The following is a 20427-nucleotide window of genomic DNA, read 5'->3' as shown; positions in this document are numbered from 1 at the left end:
ACTATTCAAAAAGTTTGCATTCATAGAAACTAAAATCAAGCCAGGTGCACATGTACTACCCAACAACATGGTCGTTTCCGAGACAGGTTCTAAACTATCATAATTTTAGTTTCAGACATATGAAAAAAAAAAAAAAGAAAAGTTTCAGACATATGCTACTTTTTTTTATCAGAGCACATTGTGTTTAGCCTGTGTGCTTTTCAGTGGTGAAAAATCACAAAATAAATCACGTACATTTAGGACTGATGATACCATCAAGCAGAGGTGTTGGCTCTGCAGTATCTCCAGCAAACAAACATAGCTTTTCTGTTATTCAACATATGCCTGCAACAAATGTGTCATCCGTGCCCACTCTTCCATCTGTGGATGTTACAGTACTGTGGGGTTTTTTTCTTCTTATCTTAAGTCATGGGTGGTTGTTTTGCATTTAGAGCAGGGCCAGGTTTACCACACACTTCAGGATCATGTACCTCACGCCTACAAACATGCACGGGATCACAATCCTCTTAAATACATACACATTTGAATGCTTATACATGCGCAGTTCTTTCCTTGTCCAACTCTGCTGCCTGCTCCCCTCTGTGCCCTCGGCTTTCTAAAATAAATCCAGTGTCATCTTTCCTCTGTCTGCTTCAACGCGTCTCTGTTCTGATTCGCACAACTGCACACTTTCCACATTTAAATATGCATCAATTTGATTATTTATATATATTTTTTAAAAATGATCCCTTTCACTTTTTTTCAGTTTATGAGATCTTTTTAGACACTGTGCATAAACTCAAAGGAAAACATTGTGTCTCCATTACGTATTGTGTCTGGTACTGGTGCAGATTTTCTTGTCCACCAACTCTGAATGACTGTTGGAAAAACAGAGCCTCACTATCTGCAACTCGGCTTATTATTTGTCAAAGACACTTGTGCACTGACCTCTTTCTCCAGTGCATCTCCCCGTAGCTCTATCACGTCATCTCCCGTGGTGTTTGTAATTGCTCAAGTGACCCAGGGCTAAAAATGAATGAGTCAGTGATCTATGCCATTTAGAGTGTGTGCTGGAGACGGACGGACAGAATGGGAGAACTGACGGAGACAAAAATGATGTAGAGCCAGACACAAAAAGAGAGGCGATAAAAGAGCTGTGCAGTGTCCTTAGGCATGTATGTGACCCAGCCACGTCCTGCAGTAGAAAGTCACAGCAGCCACTATTCATCTATCTCAGTGCGCTTAAAGTTTCTTATTTTTAAATGGACCACTGCTTTGCTACAGTAAATTTGAAAGGTTTTTGGCAACAGTCCACCCTCCCTTTTTCCCCCCATGCAACCCAAACTCAAACATGAAACTCCACTCCTGTGAGAAACTTTGCTCCAAATATTCATGTATGCTCTTGTAGCTGCGCACTGTGGATGCCACGCACTCTATAAGGTACTTTTATGTTAGCATGTGTGTCCTCTTCTCTTTTTTTTCAGTGAATCATCTTCTCACACAGGCCTGATTTTGAGCTTTACATGTAATAGAGAGACATATATTTATATAAATTAATAGGTTGGAAAAGTGCATTTAATGAAGTTTTTGTTATAAACTTGTGTATAACTATAGCTATTTGGCATTTTAACCCAAATTGACAAACCTATTCCAAGGAAGCTTTCTGATCATGTGCAAAAAAGGAAAGGCCAGTGTAAAACTAGCCTGGACTCTTATTATCTATTCGTCTGTCCCTTATTTTGTCCAAGACAAAATAGTGAGGCAACCTTAAACCTTTCAATGTGGAATAAGACAAGTGTTATCCTTATGATGTTCAGCAGATGGGATGTCTGGAACTCTATTAAAGAGCTTTCTGTCATCAATCTAGTGCTTGCAGATCAAATGTTTATTTCCTTGCCTATTATATATATCTCAGTTCTGGATCACTCCTTTTTGGGTAAACAGAGGATTTCCATTCTCTTAAGCCCTGAGGTAACACAGGGGTTTTCCCCCCTGTTTTTTTTAACAGTAATTCTCATGTATTTACTCATGTGTTGTTGTTGATTGTCACAACATAGTCATAGGGGTGTTGACGTTATTCTGTTCTTCTGTTTTCTGCTTGCTGAACGCAGGAAAAAAGCTATATATTCCCACTATGATGTCATTGCCCGTTCAATACCCCACTAATTCAAGCACATAGATCCATTGTGTCATTCCTGAAGAGGGTGTGTCAGTGGAATGACACTGTACACATACCCTCACATGCTGGGAGAGGGGTTACGTGTCTCTGGTTTTAGGCGCAAATGGGAGTAGACGGTGATGTCAAAGTAGGTGCGATAATGAATCGGTCGTTACGCATATGCTGAGTATTCTCTTTCAACACTTTCACGGTGTCATCTTTGTCCTGTTTGCACACATGAGCCGCACACCCATTAACACTTCACTACAGAGCAGCTGGAGAACGGACCGACTTGTGCAAGGAATGCCAACTTATCAGTCACTTGTGTGAGTATGTGTTTTCACACCTGCAGTGAGGAAAACAGATGGATTACCTGACGTGATAAAAAAAAGTGTGTGGAAAAGGGGGTTGTGTGTGTGAGTGAAGATAAAACTGGTTTAGAGTGACACACTTCTAGAAGAGAAGTACTTTGGGAAGGAGATGGGGTGATATGCAAGGCAAGAGCTGCTATAAGAGTTTGAGTAGGCATGTGTTTGTGTGTGTGAGAGAGAAAGATGGATATAGTCATGTACCATGACTGCAAACTACTTTGCAAGGTGACAAGGGCAATACCGTTGCCTTTTCTTGCATAAGGCAGATAGCCAAGCTATCAAATTCCACAATCAAAGCTTGCACTTGTTTATCTTTCTGCCACTCCATGAGATTACAGCGGTGACATTTAACCATTTAATTACTGTAGAAAATATGCCCAGCATGTCCTGTGTATTACCTTGGGTATCTGACCATTTAGATGCGCAGATTACAAAGTAACTGCACTACAAACGTAATCTGCTTTATTGTATTCCTATTTCTATACCATGTATGAAATTCATACATTGGGCATCAAATGGATATCAGTGACACTTGGATTATAACATGTAACAGAGAGAGTGAGTGGGAGAGAGAGACAGCCCATCCATAATGAATGGTCCTAGGAGTGTAAGGCTGATACTTGGACTGTGTCAGCGATATTGCTCTGGGGGAGGAAAATTCAGCATAATGACTTGTTCTTCCTCACAAAGTCCCTCGTGTTCACAAACAAAAACCCAGATTTTGTCATTATAAAGTCATTAGATGTAGCTCTTGGGTCAGTGAGTTGTCTTTTGCTTAGCCCCCTTTTTTTTGTAACCATCAACCCGGCGGCGGGCCTATTTTATAAGCAGTCTTCAAACGACTGTAACACCTTTACCATTTGTGCAAGAGACAAAATGCAAACGGTTTCGGAAAGAAGAGAAAACGAGCTTTGTGAAGATATTTGGTGTATCACGGTAGCCCAAAGCACTCACAAGGCACTGCTGTCTAAACACAGTAAAAAAATCAGCGCTTCCTAGATTTTACTATGTGTTTCAGGTTACCGTAACTCCTCAACCAATTTGGGCTAGAGAGAACATTAAAATGGTTCCTGAAAGATGAGAATTATGACTCTATGATACTTATGAAGGGTTAAGTTGGGAAATAAACTGCAGAAATCGTACAAGATCAATAATTTGTCGTTTTGTAGTGAGAAGGAATGTTTCAGTAATGTTTTAGGGACATGCTTTCTATACTATGCAAGCATGTATTTGTGCACGCTCGAAGTGCTCGCTCTGTTCTTGGCTTCCTGTGCTCTTCCACATGGAAGATGATCGAGTACTGGACACCACTGACAGGTTAAATCTGTGTTAGTTTTATTTCAGAGGATGCTGATAATCAAGAAGATAACAATTATAATGATAGAGATGTCATTCTTATGTGCATTGAGCAGCTTCCTGAGGGGAATCCCCCCTGACCTTTGCATTTACACCAGACAAGATTATGGGACTGCTTAGTAGCTGTAGCAATAAGGCAGATATCCCTGATGATTAGCGTTAGTCATCACCTGGGTGAACAATCACCTAGGAGACTAAGAAGCTCACCATGACGTCCCAGCCGGAAATGGTGTCACTGGTTAAGAAATACCTCTCAGCTATGAGTCAGTGGCGTTATTGGAGCAGGGGTATTCCCAGTGGCTCTCTGTGCAGTCTTTAAACAAAGGTTAATGTCTGTAGTTGTATGTTTGATGGCTCTGTATCGTGCAACATTTGTCGTTTACTGTTAATGATGTGCTAATTAGCCTGCCACCAATCATAATCAGCTACATAATAAATGGATGGCTCATTATAATTGTAATAGATGAAACTCGTGAGTAATTTAATATCAGCCAACAGTCCACAAGTAGCGTGGACCCGTGGGGCTGACATACCTATGGAGTAGACGTGCGTTATGCTTTTTCAAAGCTCATCACCTTGGGTAATGGGGGGAGCGTGTTATCCCTAGAGCTGCTGAAGTCAAATGCAACAGCACGTAAGGGAGAAAAACTGAGGGATTGTGTGACTGTGTGTTGAGCTATTTCTTTAAGAGCACATTTTGTGTTGGTGGACAGGGCACATGTAAGAATATAAGATGAATAACAGCATTATGTAAGAATATGCTAATTAGCCATATGCTCATTTTGCTCATGCTAGTTAGCCAAGTGGAGCTAGTAATGACTTGTTAAGGCAAGCTAGTCTCTACAAAGCTAATGTGTAAGGCTCATTCAGATAAAGAGAACAAAAAATGCGTCAGAATTACGCAGTTTATTTTATGTTGATGATCCAATCTTAAATTAAGTGACTGTGATTGGGGTGATAAGATACTTTTATCTCTCCCTTAAACTCGTTGTGAATCATAGACTATAGAAAACAACATGGACATTTTTTGTCTGTCACCAGCTTAGATTTTAAAGTGTGATGTGGATCTGATTGTGAAGAGAACATGTGAGTAACAAAGTAGGCCAGCTCTAATAGGTATGTTGGATTACTACCCTCATGGGCACTAGCAGGTACCATAATATACAAAATGATTATCTTATTCCATTTAATAAGTTTTTACCGTGGTAATTATCCAAGGGGAACATACATTTGTTTTCACATTGACCTTTCTACAGCTGGATTTCTTTTTTTGAGCCACATTATTTGCTTCCCGCTGGCAAATAAACAGAATGCAGGTTGTATGCTTTGCTTTTCAGACCTGGAAGCTAAGCCCTACAAAGACATTTTTAAAAAGAAAAATAAGTCCAGCATGTTATGCACATTAGATTGGGCAGATTAAGAAAAAACTGCACATCAAAATTCTTCTGTTTTATTTTATTCCTATGCCATGTATGCAATTCCTACACTGGACATCACGTGGATATCAGTGACACTTGGATTATAACATATAACAGAGAGAGTGAGTGGGAAAGAGACAGCCCATGCATAATGAATGGTCCCAGGAGTGTAAGGCTGATACTTGGGCTGTGTCAGCGATATTGCTCTGGGGGAGAAAAACTCAGCGTAATGGCTTAGTCTTGCTCACAAAGTCCCCCAACCAGAAATCAAAAAAAATTATTATAAAGGCCTTCTTTTCTGTACGGTCTATGCTAATAATTAAAACCATGTCTGGTATGAACCTAACTATGGATTTGGAGATTTACCAAACCAACCAGTGGACATGAGAGCCTGGTGCTGCAATGAAAAGTCATCAGCATCGCTAACATGTGACTAATGTGTACATAAATCCTGTGTTTTCCGGAAGCATAGATAATTGGGTTTTATTCTGGAAATTTCCCTTCCTTTTTTTCACCATTGAACTTCAGAAATTTTGCTTGAATCTGTCAGTGGTAGAAATCTCACTTTGCAAGATCAAATAACTTTTTTCACATACTGATTCTGATATTTGTTCTTTTCTCTTTATCTAATTACAGTTTCGATGTGGACAATGGCACATCATCAGGTCGAAGCCCCCTGGACCCAATGGCCAGCCCGGGCTCAGGCCTCATCCTGCAGGCCAATTTTGTCCACAGTCAACGGAGAGAGTCATTCCTCTACCGCTCTGACAGCGACTATGACCTCTCACCCAAGTCCATGTCGCGAAACTCCTCCATTGCCAGTGACATGTGAGTAAATGGTATCTTCTGCTTCCATCCCAACTTTCATAAAATTAACAATAATCCTGTTGAATCCTGATAAATGTCTTCTTCTTCAGCTTGAACTTGAGACCGGTAGAGTTTGGGATTAGTGAGATAACTTTAGTTTTAAATCTGGGTTTGCAAAGTTATGCTGGTTTACTTCTAAAAGAGTTATATAAAGATGATAATTCAATCATAACTGGCATCAGAGCACATTAGGTTGGGTATAACAGATCACAGAAAACCATGACCAGCTGACCAACCCATTCTCTAAAAAAATAGCAGCACAATTTTTAGAAGATCCTGTGTTGCTCAATGCAGGGATAGTGTGAGTGTCTCCAGTTTTGAGAGGAATTTGGATTCTCGGTCATGGTTCCAGCTGAAGGAATAAGGATAAACATGTCCTACACACCTTTTGAATGCATATAAGAAACACTTTTTATAGCGTACACAGATGTAGTTGCAGAAATATCTTCCTTTGCTTTAATGACAGGACAGAGTGTGCAGTTTTTCCTTTCTGGCTTTGCTTGCAGTATCTGTATTGCTTTGAGCCTGTATTATGTTCTTTTAATTCGTCGTACTATTCCTAGATTAAAGTTTATTCTTCATATGAAAAAATGTGCAGCTGTCCGTGTCTGCGATTATTCATCTGGCGACAGCACCAAGCTTTTTACGTGAACTTGCACACAGCTAAGCCCAAAAAATGTGGATTGACTTACTGTGTTTATAAGCAGTGTCAGGGTCACTGTGACTGCTTAGCATTGTTGTGGCTGTTAGGCTTAGTGGAGCCATGTAACAGAAAGATGTCCCAGGTATTTTCAACTCGCCCTGTAATACAGTCCCCAGGTCTCAAAGCTTCCATCCTTTGGGCCTTATGGAACGTGTGCATGGCCTGCAGATGATTCTGGTGTCATATCTATTCTTGGCCACATTCAGCAGCACAGAAAGGGCACGGTGTAACAAACCATTCACAAGCATCCGTCTATAGGTTTGTTTTCTCAGAGTTACTGGTTTGTGTCTCCTAAAGATAATGGGAAGGATTTGTGCTCTGAAATGTTCACTTTTATGTCTTTGTTTTATCATTTATCTTTTATAATCGTGATTTTACATTATCTTACAGCTGTAGCAAAGAACTCAGACTTCCCAGTAACACACAAATCAGCTGGTATCTCCAGGGTCAGAGTATATATATTGATAGCTCTTTCGTGTTTCCCACACAATGGTGCCTATCCAGTTACATGTACTGTACACTTTGTGCTACAGGAAATAAAAATATTGACAAAAAGAGCACTTGGATCTGCCCGAAGGAAAGACAAATAGACAAAAGGATGAATAATAAGGAGTTGCAGTAACCTTAGACCTTGTTCTTGCTGCTGCTTTTTGCTCTGTGGTATTACACTAGTTACCATGTTTTAAAAAAACCTGCATGTTTCTCTCTTTTACATCTTACAGGATGAAATTTGGAAGTACAATAAGAAAGCTTTATGAAATACTTAATAGCATAGCTTTATAAACATAAATCCAGGTCAAGTCAATGGAAGGAAATTGTTTTCAGCGACCTCTAAAGTTCAGAACTCTCCAGAAATTATAGGAAAACTCAAAATTCCATCCATCCATTATCTTCCGCTTATCCTCATTACAGTCACAGGGGCTGGAGCCTATCCCAGCTTCTCTCGAAATAGAGGTAGGACAGGATGTATCCCCCCCCCCCCCCCCCCCCCGTCGCGCCCCTGCCTGTTACATTTAAAAAACAGAAGTCGACCCAAAGTGCTTTTATTTAGTGGAATTTGCAAATTGATGACATTTGCTTTATAAATCGAAATAGACTGCTTTCCCATAAGCTGCCTTTTTAGGTTAAAACTACTGGTATCAGTATTGGTAGTGCCATTACTGGCCTTGTATTTGCTGTCAGATCGATACCAAAATTTGCAGTATTTACTGCACTGGTGCTGCCAGGTGTTCGCAGAGCAGAGCCGTGGGGTTGTTCAGCAGTGCAGTAAAGCAAAGAGGCTCTGTGACACTAATCATCACCTGAAGCTGTTTATGGTGTTCACATAACTTGGAGGTCAGCAGGTACTGACTCAAAGTTTACTGATTAAATTTATTTTACCTTGGTTGACTGAGAAAGGCTTTTCTCTCCCTTAACAGTGTTCACTGAGGTGTCCTTAAGCAAGGCTCATAAACCCCAGCTCCAGGAGCAGCGTGTCTAGCGACTAGGGCTGGGCCATATTATACCGTTCACGGTAATACCGGTATAATGTTAGGCAACGATAGGAAAATGAAATATCGCGATAGAATGGGAGTAAAACGCGCATGCGCAGTGCCTTTGTTTTCATACGCACATGGCCGATTGTTGAGTGAAACAGATGAACCAGAATTGGTTTGTAAAAATGGTGCAACTTCAGTGATGTGGAACTGGTTTGGTGTTTGTCCGTCAGATACACGACAAAGCACATTTTTTTGCAGAACATGCAAGCGGCCGTTGTTATTGTCATATTTGTCGGACTAAGATGCTCTTAAATCTGGGAGTAATCTGGGTCCTAAACTCCATATGCTTCAGGTCAAACAACACTGCAGCATCACTTAGAGTTAAAAACTGTCTAAATTCTTTCATCTTTAATAAAACGATCAGCATTGCTGCTTTACCAGGTGTAACTATAAAGTTTAACTTCCAGGCATCCATGAAAACAAAAGTTATTACATTTAACGGAGTTAGAAGTTAGCAGGAAGCTAGCGGAAGTTAGCTCGCTAGTTTCGCTAGTTACCTAAGCATGATATTGCATGTTCTGACGGAGAGATTTCTGAAAAAAATCAAACGTGCAGCTCTGCTATCACTTCCAACATAAATGAAGACAGGAAACTAAACAGCATTGACGTTTGTAGGGTTACTGAAGTTGGGCTAGCTGGTATATAATGATGTGCTACGTGATCGCTAGCGACACAGCTATGTTAGCATAACATAAACAGTGAAGCTGGAGGACGAACACTAACACTTTTCCACTTATAAAAGTTAACGTGAAGGTTTTTCATGGTTAGAGACAAATGCAATCGCATGGCAGGATACTGTAAACGGACCAAACTTCAGTCAGGAGAACAACTGAGATAATCCATCCACAATACGAGGTTAGTCATTAATATACTGCAACAACATGGGAATAGAGCAGCTGCCAGAGAATTCAACATTAATGAATCAATGGTACAGAAGTGGAGGAAGCAAGAAGAATGAGTTTAATAAAGTTTGATTTATCTGACTGCTTTGTTTCGCTTAATGTGCCTTATAATCCCGTGCACCTTATGGTCCGAAAAATGCGTACTGCACACTGCAGTTTAATGTTGCAAAGCACCTCTTTTTAACTTCAGTGGATATTATACATGGTTATGCTCAGGATATGTCAGCCCATTTCTACTGGAAATGCCTTTTGGTTAAACTTTCAGCAAGGAATTTGCATTTGCACTGTTACATTTTTATAAAGCTTTAATGTACATAAAAACCAGCTTCTTGTTTAAGTGAAAATAAATGGAAGGTTGTCTTTTTGCGCTAGTAATGTTGTGGAGTTGTATTTTGTCTCGCATCAATTATATCGTCGGTTATATCGTTATCGCAAATTTTCAAATATATATCATGATAAATATTTTTGGCCATATCGCCCTGCTCTACTAGCGACAATAAAAAAAAATGGGGGCAATCAGTGAAGACAAGACAGAAATGTGCTTAGCTAACTTTTACCTGGGTAAATAAAAGTCAGTAAAAACATGAAAGAAGAACTTAATGATCCCTATAGGTGTAGATAGGGGCAAAGAAATGGAAAGAAGAGGTGCAAAAACAGCTTCCATGTTTTACATTATCCAGTACCATGAGAATAGGTTTGGTAGTTACTGCAAATGTCATTGAGCTACCTTACATGTACAGTTACACAACAATAAAGCCCCTCAGTTCTCTCACTGAAGCCTAATACTGCCTTTAAACTATTGAACATTGTGAAGTATATGGCCTCCTCTGATTTGTGAACATAGGGACAAAGGCATGGAAATGAATCACCCTTCTGCTGCTGAATCATTATCATTATACTGTGAGTCTGCGTCTAACATAAAACTCTCTCTGTTTCTTCCAGTCATGGTGATGACATGATTGTAACACCCTTTGCACAGGTGAGCGGTTGCACCAGTTTTGATGTCTTGACGCCTTACATACTGCCATAATGTGACGTTCAATTCTGTCATGTCCCCCTCAGGTTCTTGCAAGCTTGAGAACTGTACGAAACAACTTTGGTGCATTAACTAACCTACAACAAGACAGAACATCCAATAAGTAAGTTTGGAAGGCTGTAAAGTTTTACTGAAACAAAACCTTGCTGTAGTGAGAGGACTCTAATAATCAGTGTGACCAGCTTATGATATCTGATCACAGTCACCTTATGGCTGAGTTGTTCTACTCTGCATGTGGCAGTAATTTGTCATTCACATCCAGTGGCGGTCCTAGCCTGTTTGGCGCCCTGGGCGAACTCTCCCTCTGGCGCGCCCCCCCCCACACACACACACACACACACACATAAAACATATTAAGGATTGTACATTAACAAAAAACTGTTGTCGGAACCATACTGAATTTCACCAGAGAAACACACACACACATATGAAAAGAGAGAGAGTATGCATAGTATGCAAACGGCTACCAAACAGCCATCATAATTCATCATACAATGAGAACAGGACCAATCAACAACTGACAATGACTAATTAATATTAAAATCTGTAACATACTGTATTGTTTGGAGTTTAGTCTGTTACTGTAACCCACATAATTTCCTTAATTTAATAAAGTATTCTGATTCTGATGGTTTCAGGATGACCTGCCATTATCCAATGACACATCTGCTTACCTGTATCTTTTGCTCGTTTCTCCTCCTCTTCTTTTCTCTTTTTTCTAAACTGAGCACCTGATGGCTTTGAACTTTTCTTGTCCATCTTCCATTGGTTTTAATTTTGCACTCCAATATGAACACAAATCCCCCAACTCGAGGATCGCCACGACATAACCTAATAGACCTACACCTTAATTCACAGACTCGCTTTGTCTAGGGTTTATTTCTGGGATTTCGCACAACTCAGGACTCAAAACATCAATACATAATGGGCTTGGATTTACAACACTATGAATGAAATGTGCTTTGTTTCGAAGCAGCCGGCCCCTCCCCTTTCGACGGGTTGTGTGTTTGAGACTTTAAATCATCAAACTGTAAAATAGAAATTTTAAATTGTTACCCCTCTCTTTACCCCTGGTCCTAAAGTGTATGTTTATTTTCTTACTCTTCTTATATTTATTGTTTGTTTACTTGCACTGCTGTAACTGGAGCCTCGTCGTCTCGTCTCTCTATATACTGGACTGTATGTAGCGGAGATGACAGTAAAGTTTACTTTGACTTCAGCAGCAGGCTGTTTGTCTGGTGTTTTTGTTGGTTTCTTTGTTTTTATTTTGTTTTATTTTGCGAGTTGGTTATTAGATGCTGCTTCAGCCAGCCAGAGAATCCCCCGCCGCCCCGTCCTCTCCTCCCTGTGCCGCACGCAGCAGGCGCACCTTGCAAACGGAGGGCGCCCTTACTCCCAGCAAATGGGCGATAGAAAACCGATCGGTGCCTGTGCCATTCCTAATATGCGCTGGCATGACGTCAGGGCAGCATGAGAACGAGCAATTTTTAAAAAAAATTTTTTTGCCGATGCCCGTGATGCCGACCCCCACCACGATGCTGCCCCGGGCAACCGCCCGTGTCGCCCGTATCAAGAACCGCTACTGTTCACATCCTTCACCTGCCTGCACTGTCTCCTGTGCTCACACATAGTCGGGCTTTGCTCGCCCTCTGCTGGATATATTCAGTATTACAACAACAGTGTGACTGTTGTAATAGTCACAAAAAACCAGCAAAAGGAGATTACGTTTCTTTACTTACTGTTATTTTTAGAGTTAATAACCGACTGTTTTGTGTGGCTCTTTGTTTCCCCCATGACAGAAGATCACCCATGTGTAACCCACCACCTATCACCAAGACCACCTTCACAGGTACGTAGACAGAAGAACGGCATGACTTGATGATATCTTTGTCTACTGTGTGTCCTTGTGTGTACGCGTGTGGTTCACAGCACTTTGTAAAGCAGTATTTACCTCACTTTGGCACACAGGGATCTCTAGTGCGGAAGCAGATGATAAGCAACGATAGTGAAATACAGATAATAACTTAAAATATGTAATAAATGGCTCATTCATTGTCTAAAAGCTGGTGATCAATTCTGAGTAGAACTAAAAGGAGAGCCTTACCAGAGTAGTCTCATCCATAACTGAAACTGGGATTAAATAGTTTATAGTAACAAAACGGAAGCGCTATCATTATCATGATGTCTTTTATCAGTTTTAAGATGATAAATATGATAACAATGAAGGGCTGTCAAGCACACAAAAAGTTGTGCAATAAGTCCAAACAAACAAACAAACCCATGAGCCAGAATATAAATATGAACTGTATATTTCACAGAGAAGTGGTTCACAGCAACAATAATTAGACTGTCCGATAGTATGGTGAAGTGTTTGTTTTTATTTGGTAACACGTCTCTATTCTAAGAAGCACTCATGGGGCTGTAGCAACAGACAGATCACTGTTCCCATAACAGATTAATAGGTTGTGTGTGTGTGTGTGTATATATATAGTAATACTTGTCTTGGATAACCTAATGTGTTGAACACATTGGACAGATACCCTGTACTGCACAGATTGTCTGGTCTGCTTTAAGTGTTTTTGTTGTGAGGAAGACATGGCACAGACAGTGTTAGCTGGCTAGAATAGACTTGCCCTTGACAGTCACTTTGCTTTTTAGCAGTGTCAATGGCTGCAACCCAGCTTGTGTTTGCAGGAAAGACCAAATAACCTTCACCATTAATAAATAATTTCACTGTGCATTGCTCGGTAAAATGATCATGAGCGCGCACGCACAAACACATGGACATAGATATGCTCAATAAAAGGACAAAACTATATATTATTCTATATATTTATAATAGTCATTTATTAAGGGTGCCAAATTTTTGCTTACTCTTGTATTTGTGGGCAATCCTTACAGATGTTAAAATCGAAATCTCAAGACTTACCAACCTGCTTATATATTAAGAACCACTGACATCGTGCTATATTTAGAAAATAATCTGGTGCACAGCCCTGCCATAAACTGGTGACAGCTGTGAGTCATGAGCATAATTATTTGAGACTATTGACTGATACTTGTAACGCAAAGGCTTATTGAGCCTGCAACAAGTCGCATTGCAGAGAAAGACAATAAAGGGAGTATAATTAAAATTAAGTCGGTAAATCAGTCAAGGAGAAGATGCTGGTCAATAAAAGTGAGATTGCATGTAGGGCTCTTTGCCCCTTCCTCTGCTTGTCTTTCCATCTTTAGCTTCCTGCCCCTGCTTGCCAGAGCAGTTTTTTTTTTCTTCTGTTATCGGAAAGATGCACTAATAGTTCTTTGACCTTTTACCTGTTGTGGATGAGAATAGTTGCTGGTTAAAGTAAAGAGGGAGAGACAGACAACGATTTCAAGTTTCAAGCAATGCAGGCAGGCAGTAATTTGCATAATTGATTCAAACGGTTATGGCAGCTTTTTAAACATTTAGGCACTGAGGTGAGTTTAAAGAGATGCACGTGTCACTCGCATTCAGTATTCAACACAGTAGAATTATGTTTTTGGTTACATTCATTCTTTTTCCTTTTTTTATTGCACGCGATGCGGCCAGAAGCTATTTTCAAAGCTGATGCTAAACTCAGTGTCACAAGAGCTGTCCTTCCTCCCGAGCTCTGCGTTCTCCTTCCTTTTCCTCCTTGCTGCTCCTCTTCCTCTCTCTTCTTCTCATCGTCTCCCACTCCAACTTCACTGTCAAGCTGTTCCGGTACATAGTTTGGCTGCAGCCCTGCGTCTGTGCAGCAGAGTGGCCTCTCTGAGCGCCGGTGTCTGATGTCGCACTAAGCATGAGAAGAATGTCATTGACGTCAGTGCAGTTGCTGTCAGAAAGAGTAGCACCCCAGCCACTGACACCACACCAGGGAGAGAGACACCGAGAGAGAAAAGGAGACTGAGGGGAAGCGAAGCGAGAGACAAAAAATAGGAGCAAGAGAGAGAGACAAAGAGGGGAAGGATGATCAGTGGAGAAGTGTGGGAGAGGAAGGGGACTAATGGAAGCAGGGTGGGAAAGATTTGTCAAAGACAATGAAGCGGGATAGGGGTTCAGAGTATGAGGTCATAGAAAGGCATTGTTGTGCACAAAACAGACCCATATGGTAACAAAATTAGTGTGCATCTCTTCCAAATATAAAGCATGAGATATTAATAAAATTTACTTATCTTGTCCTACTTGTGCAATCGAGAGCTATGAACTTGAAAACTTAACTGTACACATTTACATCAGTAAAGTCAATATGAAGACAGAGCAGTGTTTCCCAAAGGCTTTAAGGCACTTTAAACACTTCCTACAAATGCTAAGTTGATATGGCATCACGAAACTAAATGTAGTCCTCGTGTGTTTTAATCTGCCGCTGCCTTGTCTGTGTAACTGAATTATGGCTTTAGTGACCACACATCACAGATCACATTGCATTAAACCCCTGTGTGCTTTCCTAAATTAGTTAAGGCATCAATATTAATTGGCTTCTGACAAGGTGACATTTTCTGCTAACATAGGCTGACTTTGAGAGGTGCATGTCTTTGATCTCAAACGAAAAGAAAAGGATACCGTGGCACTGCGATGTCGGGCTCATCACGCTAAACCGCTGCCATCTTCACCATATGGTCTGCCATCTATTTGTTTACCTCTCTCTTTTGGTGTATTTGTATGCTGAGCACATATTGGCATGCATGCACACTCAGTATAGGGAGCTCCCAGCTCTGGCTTCTCACTTCCAGCAGTCCAGTCCATGTTTTGATGATCTCCCTTCCCCATCCACAGTGCGGTCCTCTCAGGCTTTAGGTACAGCTTGGGGAGAGCAGCACGTTTGGCTACCAGGGACGCTGAAGCAACAGCAGCCCACCCCCTATACACACACACACACACACACACACACAGCATCCATAGGAAACACTGTCCAGCGTACACACACAGCACTGGATTATACCCTTTGCTTCCCGGATACCATGGATGTTTTCATTGGCAGAGAGGCTATGGAGACAAAATCATGATGTGTTATGGTTAGCATTTTGTCTGGTGTGAGTGTGCATGTGTATGCATGTGTGCGTCCGTTGGTGTCCGTGTTTTTGTATGTGTGTGTGTCTGTGAGATGTATTTCTTAACCATGTCAAGTTGCTGTGAACGATCTTGTGTTTGTTCCACCCTGGACAATAGTGACATGGATCTTGCCTGGTTCTGAGCCTCTCACTGGATCCTCTTTTCCCTGATCCCCGTCTTCGCTCCATCCCTCCTATGGCAGACATGGGCCTGCTAAGCAGACTGTTGTTCATCTTGCTACATGACTGGAATTATACTTCTCTTATGAATCATACAGTAAACCCTATACACCCAGATCACTGAGTAGAATATGTGTGCTGTGTATGGGTGATAGTGAGGAAGTCTGTTTTTCTGCTGTTGCTCTCTTTGCTCTGTGGTTTACGTCTCTATTCTCTGCCGATGTTTCCTTACTGTTAACGAGCATCTGGACACACTGAATTGACTCGGGGTGGCTGTTTGCCATCCATCTCTCACAGCCATACTCCCAGGGATTGTATCTGACTTAAAAGGAAGAAGCCGGGAACTGTGGGACTGCGGTGAAGGTTTCTTTTCTCCATGGGGAATCAATGAGCTTGGCTACAGCTGACCTCTGCTCATCTGCGGGTTAGGATACGGGACATAAAGGCCCTGCTCCCACGCCCCCCACCCCTACCCCCTCAGCTGGCTCACCTGTCCAGTATGAAGAGTCACCCATGTGTCTACTCGGGGTATCCCAGCTTAGCTGTTTGTGGGGTGGGAGACCCCGGGCCTGGACCGTCCACTAGCCCTCTGAAGCGGGTCCTTACTGATCCCCTGCCCTCCTGTCTTGCCCCTGCAGAGGAGGCCTACCAGAAACTGGCCACTGAGACCCTGGAGGAGCTGGACTGGTGCCTGGACCAGCTGGAGACGCTGCAGACGAGACACTCAGTCAGTGAGATGGCTTCAAACAAGGTAAGAATAGCTAAAAAGTTGTTGTTGTGGGTTTTTTTTTTTTTTTTAATTCATGGCAGTATATGTTATAAGTATTCTCTGTCTCTGTAATGTGGAAGTTGCTTCCTGGGTTTCACTTTAGTGTTTGTCTGCTTTGTTTTAATTTTGTGGCGTTTGAGCAAAATATAGTGTAGTGCTGATGCTGTGTGGGACATGCAGTACACTGTATGTGCTAAACTCTACTTGAAGTTGCACTTTTACAAATATTTACAGTATATACAGAGTTTCCTGCAGATTGAAAGTGCTAAGAAGCTAAACTACTAAATGAAGCTTGACTGCTTAACAGAACTGCGTTCAATGATTAACTTTATATATCTTTTAAAAAGAAATTGTGCAGCACACTTTCATGGGAGTTGTCATGTTGCTAACCCACGCCTGTGTTTTTACATGTCCATCTAAAAGAAAAAGAAATGTAAAAATACAGTCATTTTACTCATCTTATACAAAACTCTTGTATAAGTTTAAATGCCGTAATGGCTTGGTTTTTTTCTTGGACAAAGCTTATGTCACTTTTAGCACTGCATTAGCAAACTAACAAACAATAGTGAGATCCATTGTATCACAGGCTGTCGATGTAGTTGATTTTAAACATAATTCCATTGTCTTTAGACCTCCTCATCCCTAATAATGACTCGTTATGAACCCACTGTAAAAGCAGCACTGTAGAAACTTGATTCTTCCACATTTTGTTTGTTTTTGTGTGTGTGGTTGATCTATGTGCTGCTTGATTATGTGGTTTAATGTCTTTCTTAATACTCGTCAGTCATTACACCGCACATTGGTCTGTTTATGTTGTATGGTCTATATCGCCAGTGTGTGAATGTGTGTGTGAATGGGTGAATGACTGAATGTAGTGTAAAGCGCTTTGGGGTCCTATGGACTAGAAAAGCGCTATACAAATGCAGGCCATTTACCATTTACCATTTATATATGTTAGCGATAGCATCGTCATGCAAGCGAGGAGTTTTGGTATGAGCATGCTCAGTCGCTTCCACTGCGTGTGTGTGTCCGTGTGTGTGAGAGTGTTAGTGTGCTGCTCTGAATGCTGATCAGCTCTGGGCTGTGGTGATGTCACACACTGATGTCACACGAGGTGGGACGAACCAAGAGGAGAGACAGACAAAGGAATCAAACAAAAAGCACAGGTTCACCTCTGATGTTAGTGCGATCACACACATCACGCTGCACATCTACCTCATTTAAATTTTAAAAAATCACTTCTTTAAAGAGAGAGAGAGAGAGAGAGAGAGAGAGAGAGAGAGAGAGAGAGAGAGAGAGAGAGAGGTAAAAGAAAAACTGTAACATGCTCTCTTTTATCAGCACAGCTATCTTTGGTCGTCATGGCAACAGCCACAGGCTCAGCCGCCCTGCTATCTCACTCCAGCAATGCACACATACACACTCACACACGTACAGACAAAGACATCACATGTAATACAGTCGCTACATCTCCCACACATGGCCATTACTTTATGTGTGGAGCCCGCAGACTTTAACATCGGTGTTTAAAGGTATCCTCAGCTCATCGTCGAGATAAATAAAAGAAACCAAAAAAAAAAAAGATTGAATTCATTTGAGGAAAATGGAATAAAATTACGGAAAAATCACTTCTCTCAGTGTTTGGGACCATTGTTAAAACTCACCGCCCATAAAGTACAGTTCCTTGTGGGTTCCCATTCATCATCTCTGCTCTCAAATCAGGTCACAATATATTCTGGTAAAATACTGCACGTCACCTCGGAATATCACTATTCCCAAGGTTACTCTGTTAGGCTTAGAGGCTGCTGTAACAGTAGGTTAGGCAAGGTCAGTTTGCCCTCCAGGACATTCGTACTGCCATTCTACTTAATGCACTTTCACACAGTAGCTAAAAACACACACAGCACACACACCCATTGTACACCAAATGAAACAAGTCGTTTGCAGTTGTAACACCTTCTTTGACATTAAAAGTGCACATGTCTCTGCAACCCAGTATCACGGCAAAACCTGTAATAGAATCGCTGAGCCACTGGCATAGCGTGTCCATTTCCAGCTTTGACTCTTAGACATTATTAACACAGTTACACGGACAATATGTACATATTAGCCACCTAGCTTAATCGATTCTACTGATTAAGGACCCTGAAATGTACTTCACATGTTTTTTTACTCACTACTGACTTCTTGGCTTTTTTTAAATTATTATTATTATTATTATTATTATTATTATTATTATCTCCCCCTGCTGGTAATTCAACTTCTGCATGTGTGTCTATTTCACCCTTTTGCAGAGGCAAAGTGTGAAATTGACACACGTCTAACAGACAGCGTGTCTATTAGACGCTTTGCTGTAATCTCGTATAGGTCTCTGAGGTGACACTTGTTGGTTCTCTGTGGGTTCAAGTTCAGGATACTCCCGTGGTTAGATATTTTTCCTTTGTGTGTGATTAAGTATTTCGGGGATTCTTTTGCTCTTCTGTAAGATCGATGTGCACTAGTCAAGTCTGATTAGCGTTGGCTGTTTTCTCATTTGAAATATCAGGGTGTCATGCTTGGATGTTCAGGTTCGAAGGTGTCCTTTTTACTAAAGGCAAGAACTCTTTCCCCCTTTTGGACTCCTACTATGGGCAACTGTTGTTACTCTTTTCTGAACTGAGTGGTTTCTTCCAGAACAAAATGACAAGGTGTGAATCAGAAGTTAGTGATTGTGATCTTTTTGTATACAACTTACTAGGGCGTCCCTTGGAAAAACCTAGAACCTATTCTGATGGTCGTCAAAAATTGTCTTTATTGATGTTTATTGAGGTCTCAGAACTCGTCATTAAGGGTACTGGGGAGGTGATCAATTGTCTTTTTGTGTGGGAAGGAGTTAAGACTTGTGTATTTTGGTTGTGTCGTGATCTCATCTGCGGATCTCCTGGCATATGGCAAGTGACTCATTAAAACTTTCTTTCTGTTTTTCTGGCATCACCGTTTTAGTAAGTCTGATTCACTTGCAGTGCGACTGGTGCCACACCTGAACAAGAATCTGGATCGTGTCACTTCTCTTTTTAACATAAACCTGTAAGGTTGAGCTTCCCTGTCTTTTGCAAATCAGCAGCAGCCAGTGGGTGTTGGTAGATATCTTCTGTTTTCATAATGACTCTCTAATTGTTGCAGCAGGTAAAGTAAATACCAAAGTCTGTAATATGGACCTGTGCTAAATTATGCTTTTCCTGTTATATATGTACACTGCTATAATGGCAGGTGCTGCTATTAAATGTGGCCAAAGTTTCAAATAATGAGGCCAATAGACAATATGTGCAAGTATAACCAGTAACTGATTATATCTCCTCCACTTGTTGCAGTGATACTTTTAAATGATTAAAAGTATTATTCTTTTGATATTTCACTATTAGTGTTTCTTAGCAGCTCATTTCAAGAAAGAGCAAGAGGTTCCTTAGGAAACACCTAGTTTAGCAGCCTCACATCACTGATCTCAGATCTGTGCGAGGAGAGGTTTCTGCTTTTTCTGAATAACATGTAGCTTCCCTTAAGAATTCAAACTGTCTTGTCCCTAAAAGTTGGATCTAGTTCAGCGAGGAGGGCTTACACATGCGATGCGGTTCAGACTCATTCTTCAGTGGCTGAATTAGTGGCTAGTTCTCTTTGCTTTTGCATCTTGCTGCTGATCTTAGTTTTCATAGGTATACTTTGTGCTATAAATGGTACATGGACTAGTATTTGTGTGGTACAGCCCTTTTCCTAACAGTCATGCACTATGTATTGGCCCTGTGACACATTTTTATGTGTGGATTGGAGGAGCCGGGGGATCGAACCACCAACCAGTCTTACCATTACCTGTTTGTAGCCTTCCTACATATGGATTTCCTCCTTGGTGTCTTCTGTATGTCATGAATGGGTGACAGACCCATTTCATCTATAACACTGACAACAATTAAAGTGTTCCTGCTCCCTCTGCGGAGAGGGGGCGTCTGCTGCCCGAATAAATGCAGAATGTGAGAAACGAAAAAAATACATTGATCTGGAGGTGTTGCGAGCTATATATACACAGCAGGAACAGATATTTTTGGTCACAACACACATCTATGCTCG

General features: G+C 41.1%; 1 protein-coding gene across 7 annotated transcripts in view; it reads left to right on the top strand.

The window, feature by feature from the left end:
* pde4d (phosphodiesterase 4D, cAMP-specific) overlaps window positions 1-20427 on the top strand; it is a 211950-nt gene that overhangs the window by 179536 nt on the left and 11987 nt on the right. For all 7 annotated transcript variants that reach the window (XM_085425790.1, XM_085425792.1, XM_085425789.1 and 4 more), the window contains 5 exons: window positions 5919-6110; window positions 10235-10271; window positions 10355-10431; window positions 12128-12177; window positions 16199-16311. In XM_085425790.1, coding sequence (XP_085281916.1) covers window positions 5919-6110; window positions 10235-10271; window positions 10355-10431; window positions 12128-12177; window positions 16199-16311 — 469 coding nt within the window. The remainder of the gene's footprint in view (window positions 1-5918; window positions 6111-10234; window positions 10272-10354; window positions 10432-12127; window positions 12178-16198; window positions 16312-20427) is intronic.

Source organism: Rhamphochromis longiceps, linkage group LG12 (assembly GCF_057381845.1).
Source record: "Rhamphochromis longiceps isolate RC_006_pf linkage group LG12, R_longiceps_female_GT1.1, whole genome shotgun sequence".
NCBI lineage: Eukaryota > Metazoa > Chordata > Actinopteri > Cichliformes > Cichlidae > Rhamphochromis > Rhamphochromis longiceps.
Note: the sequence above shows the minus strand (reverse complement) of the source record. Positions and strands in the feature narration are given on the sequence as shown.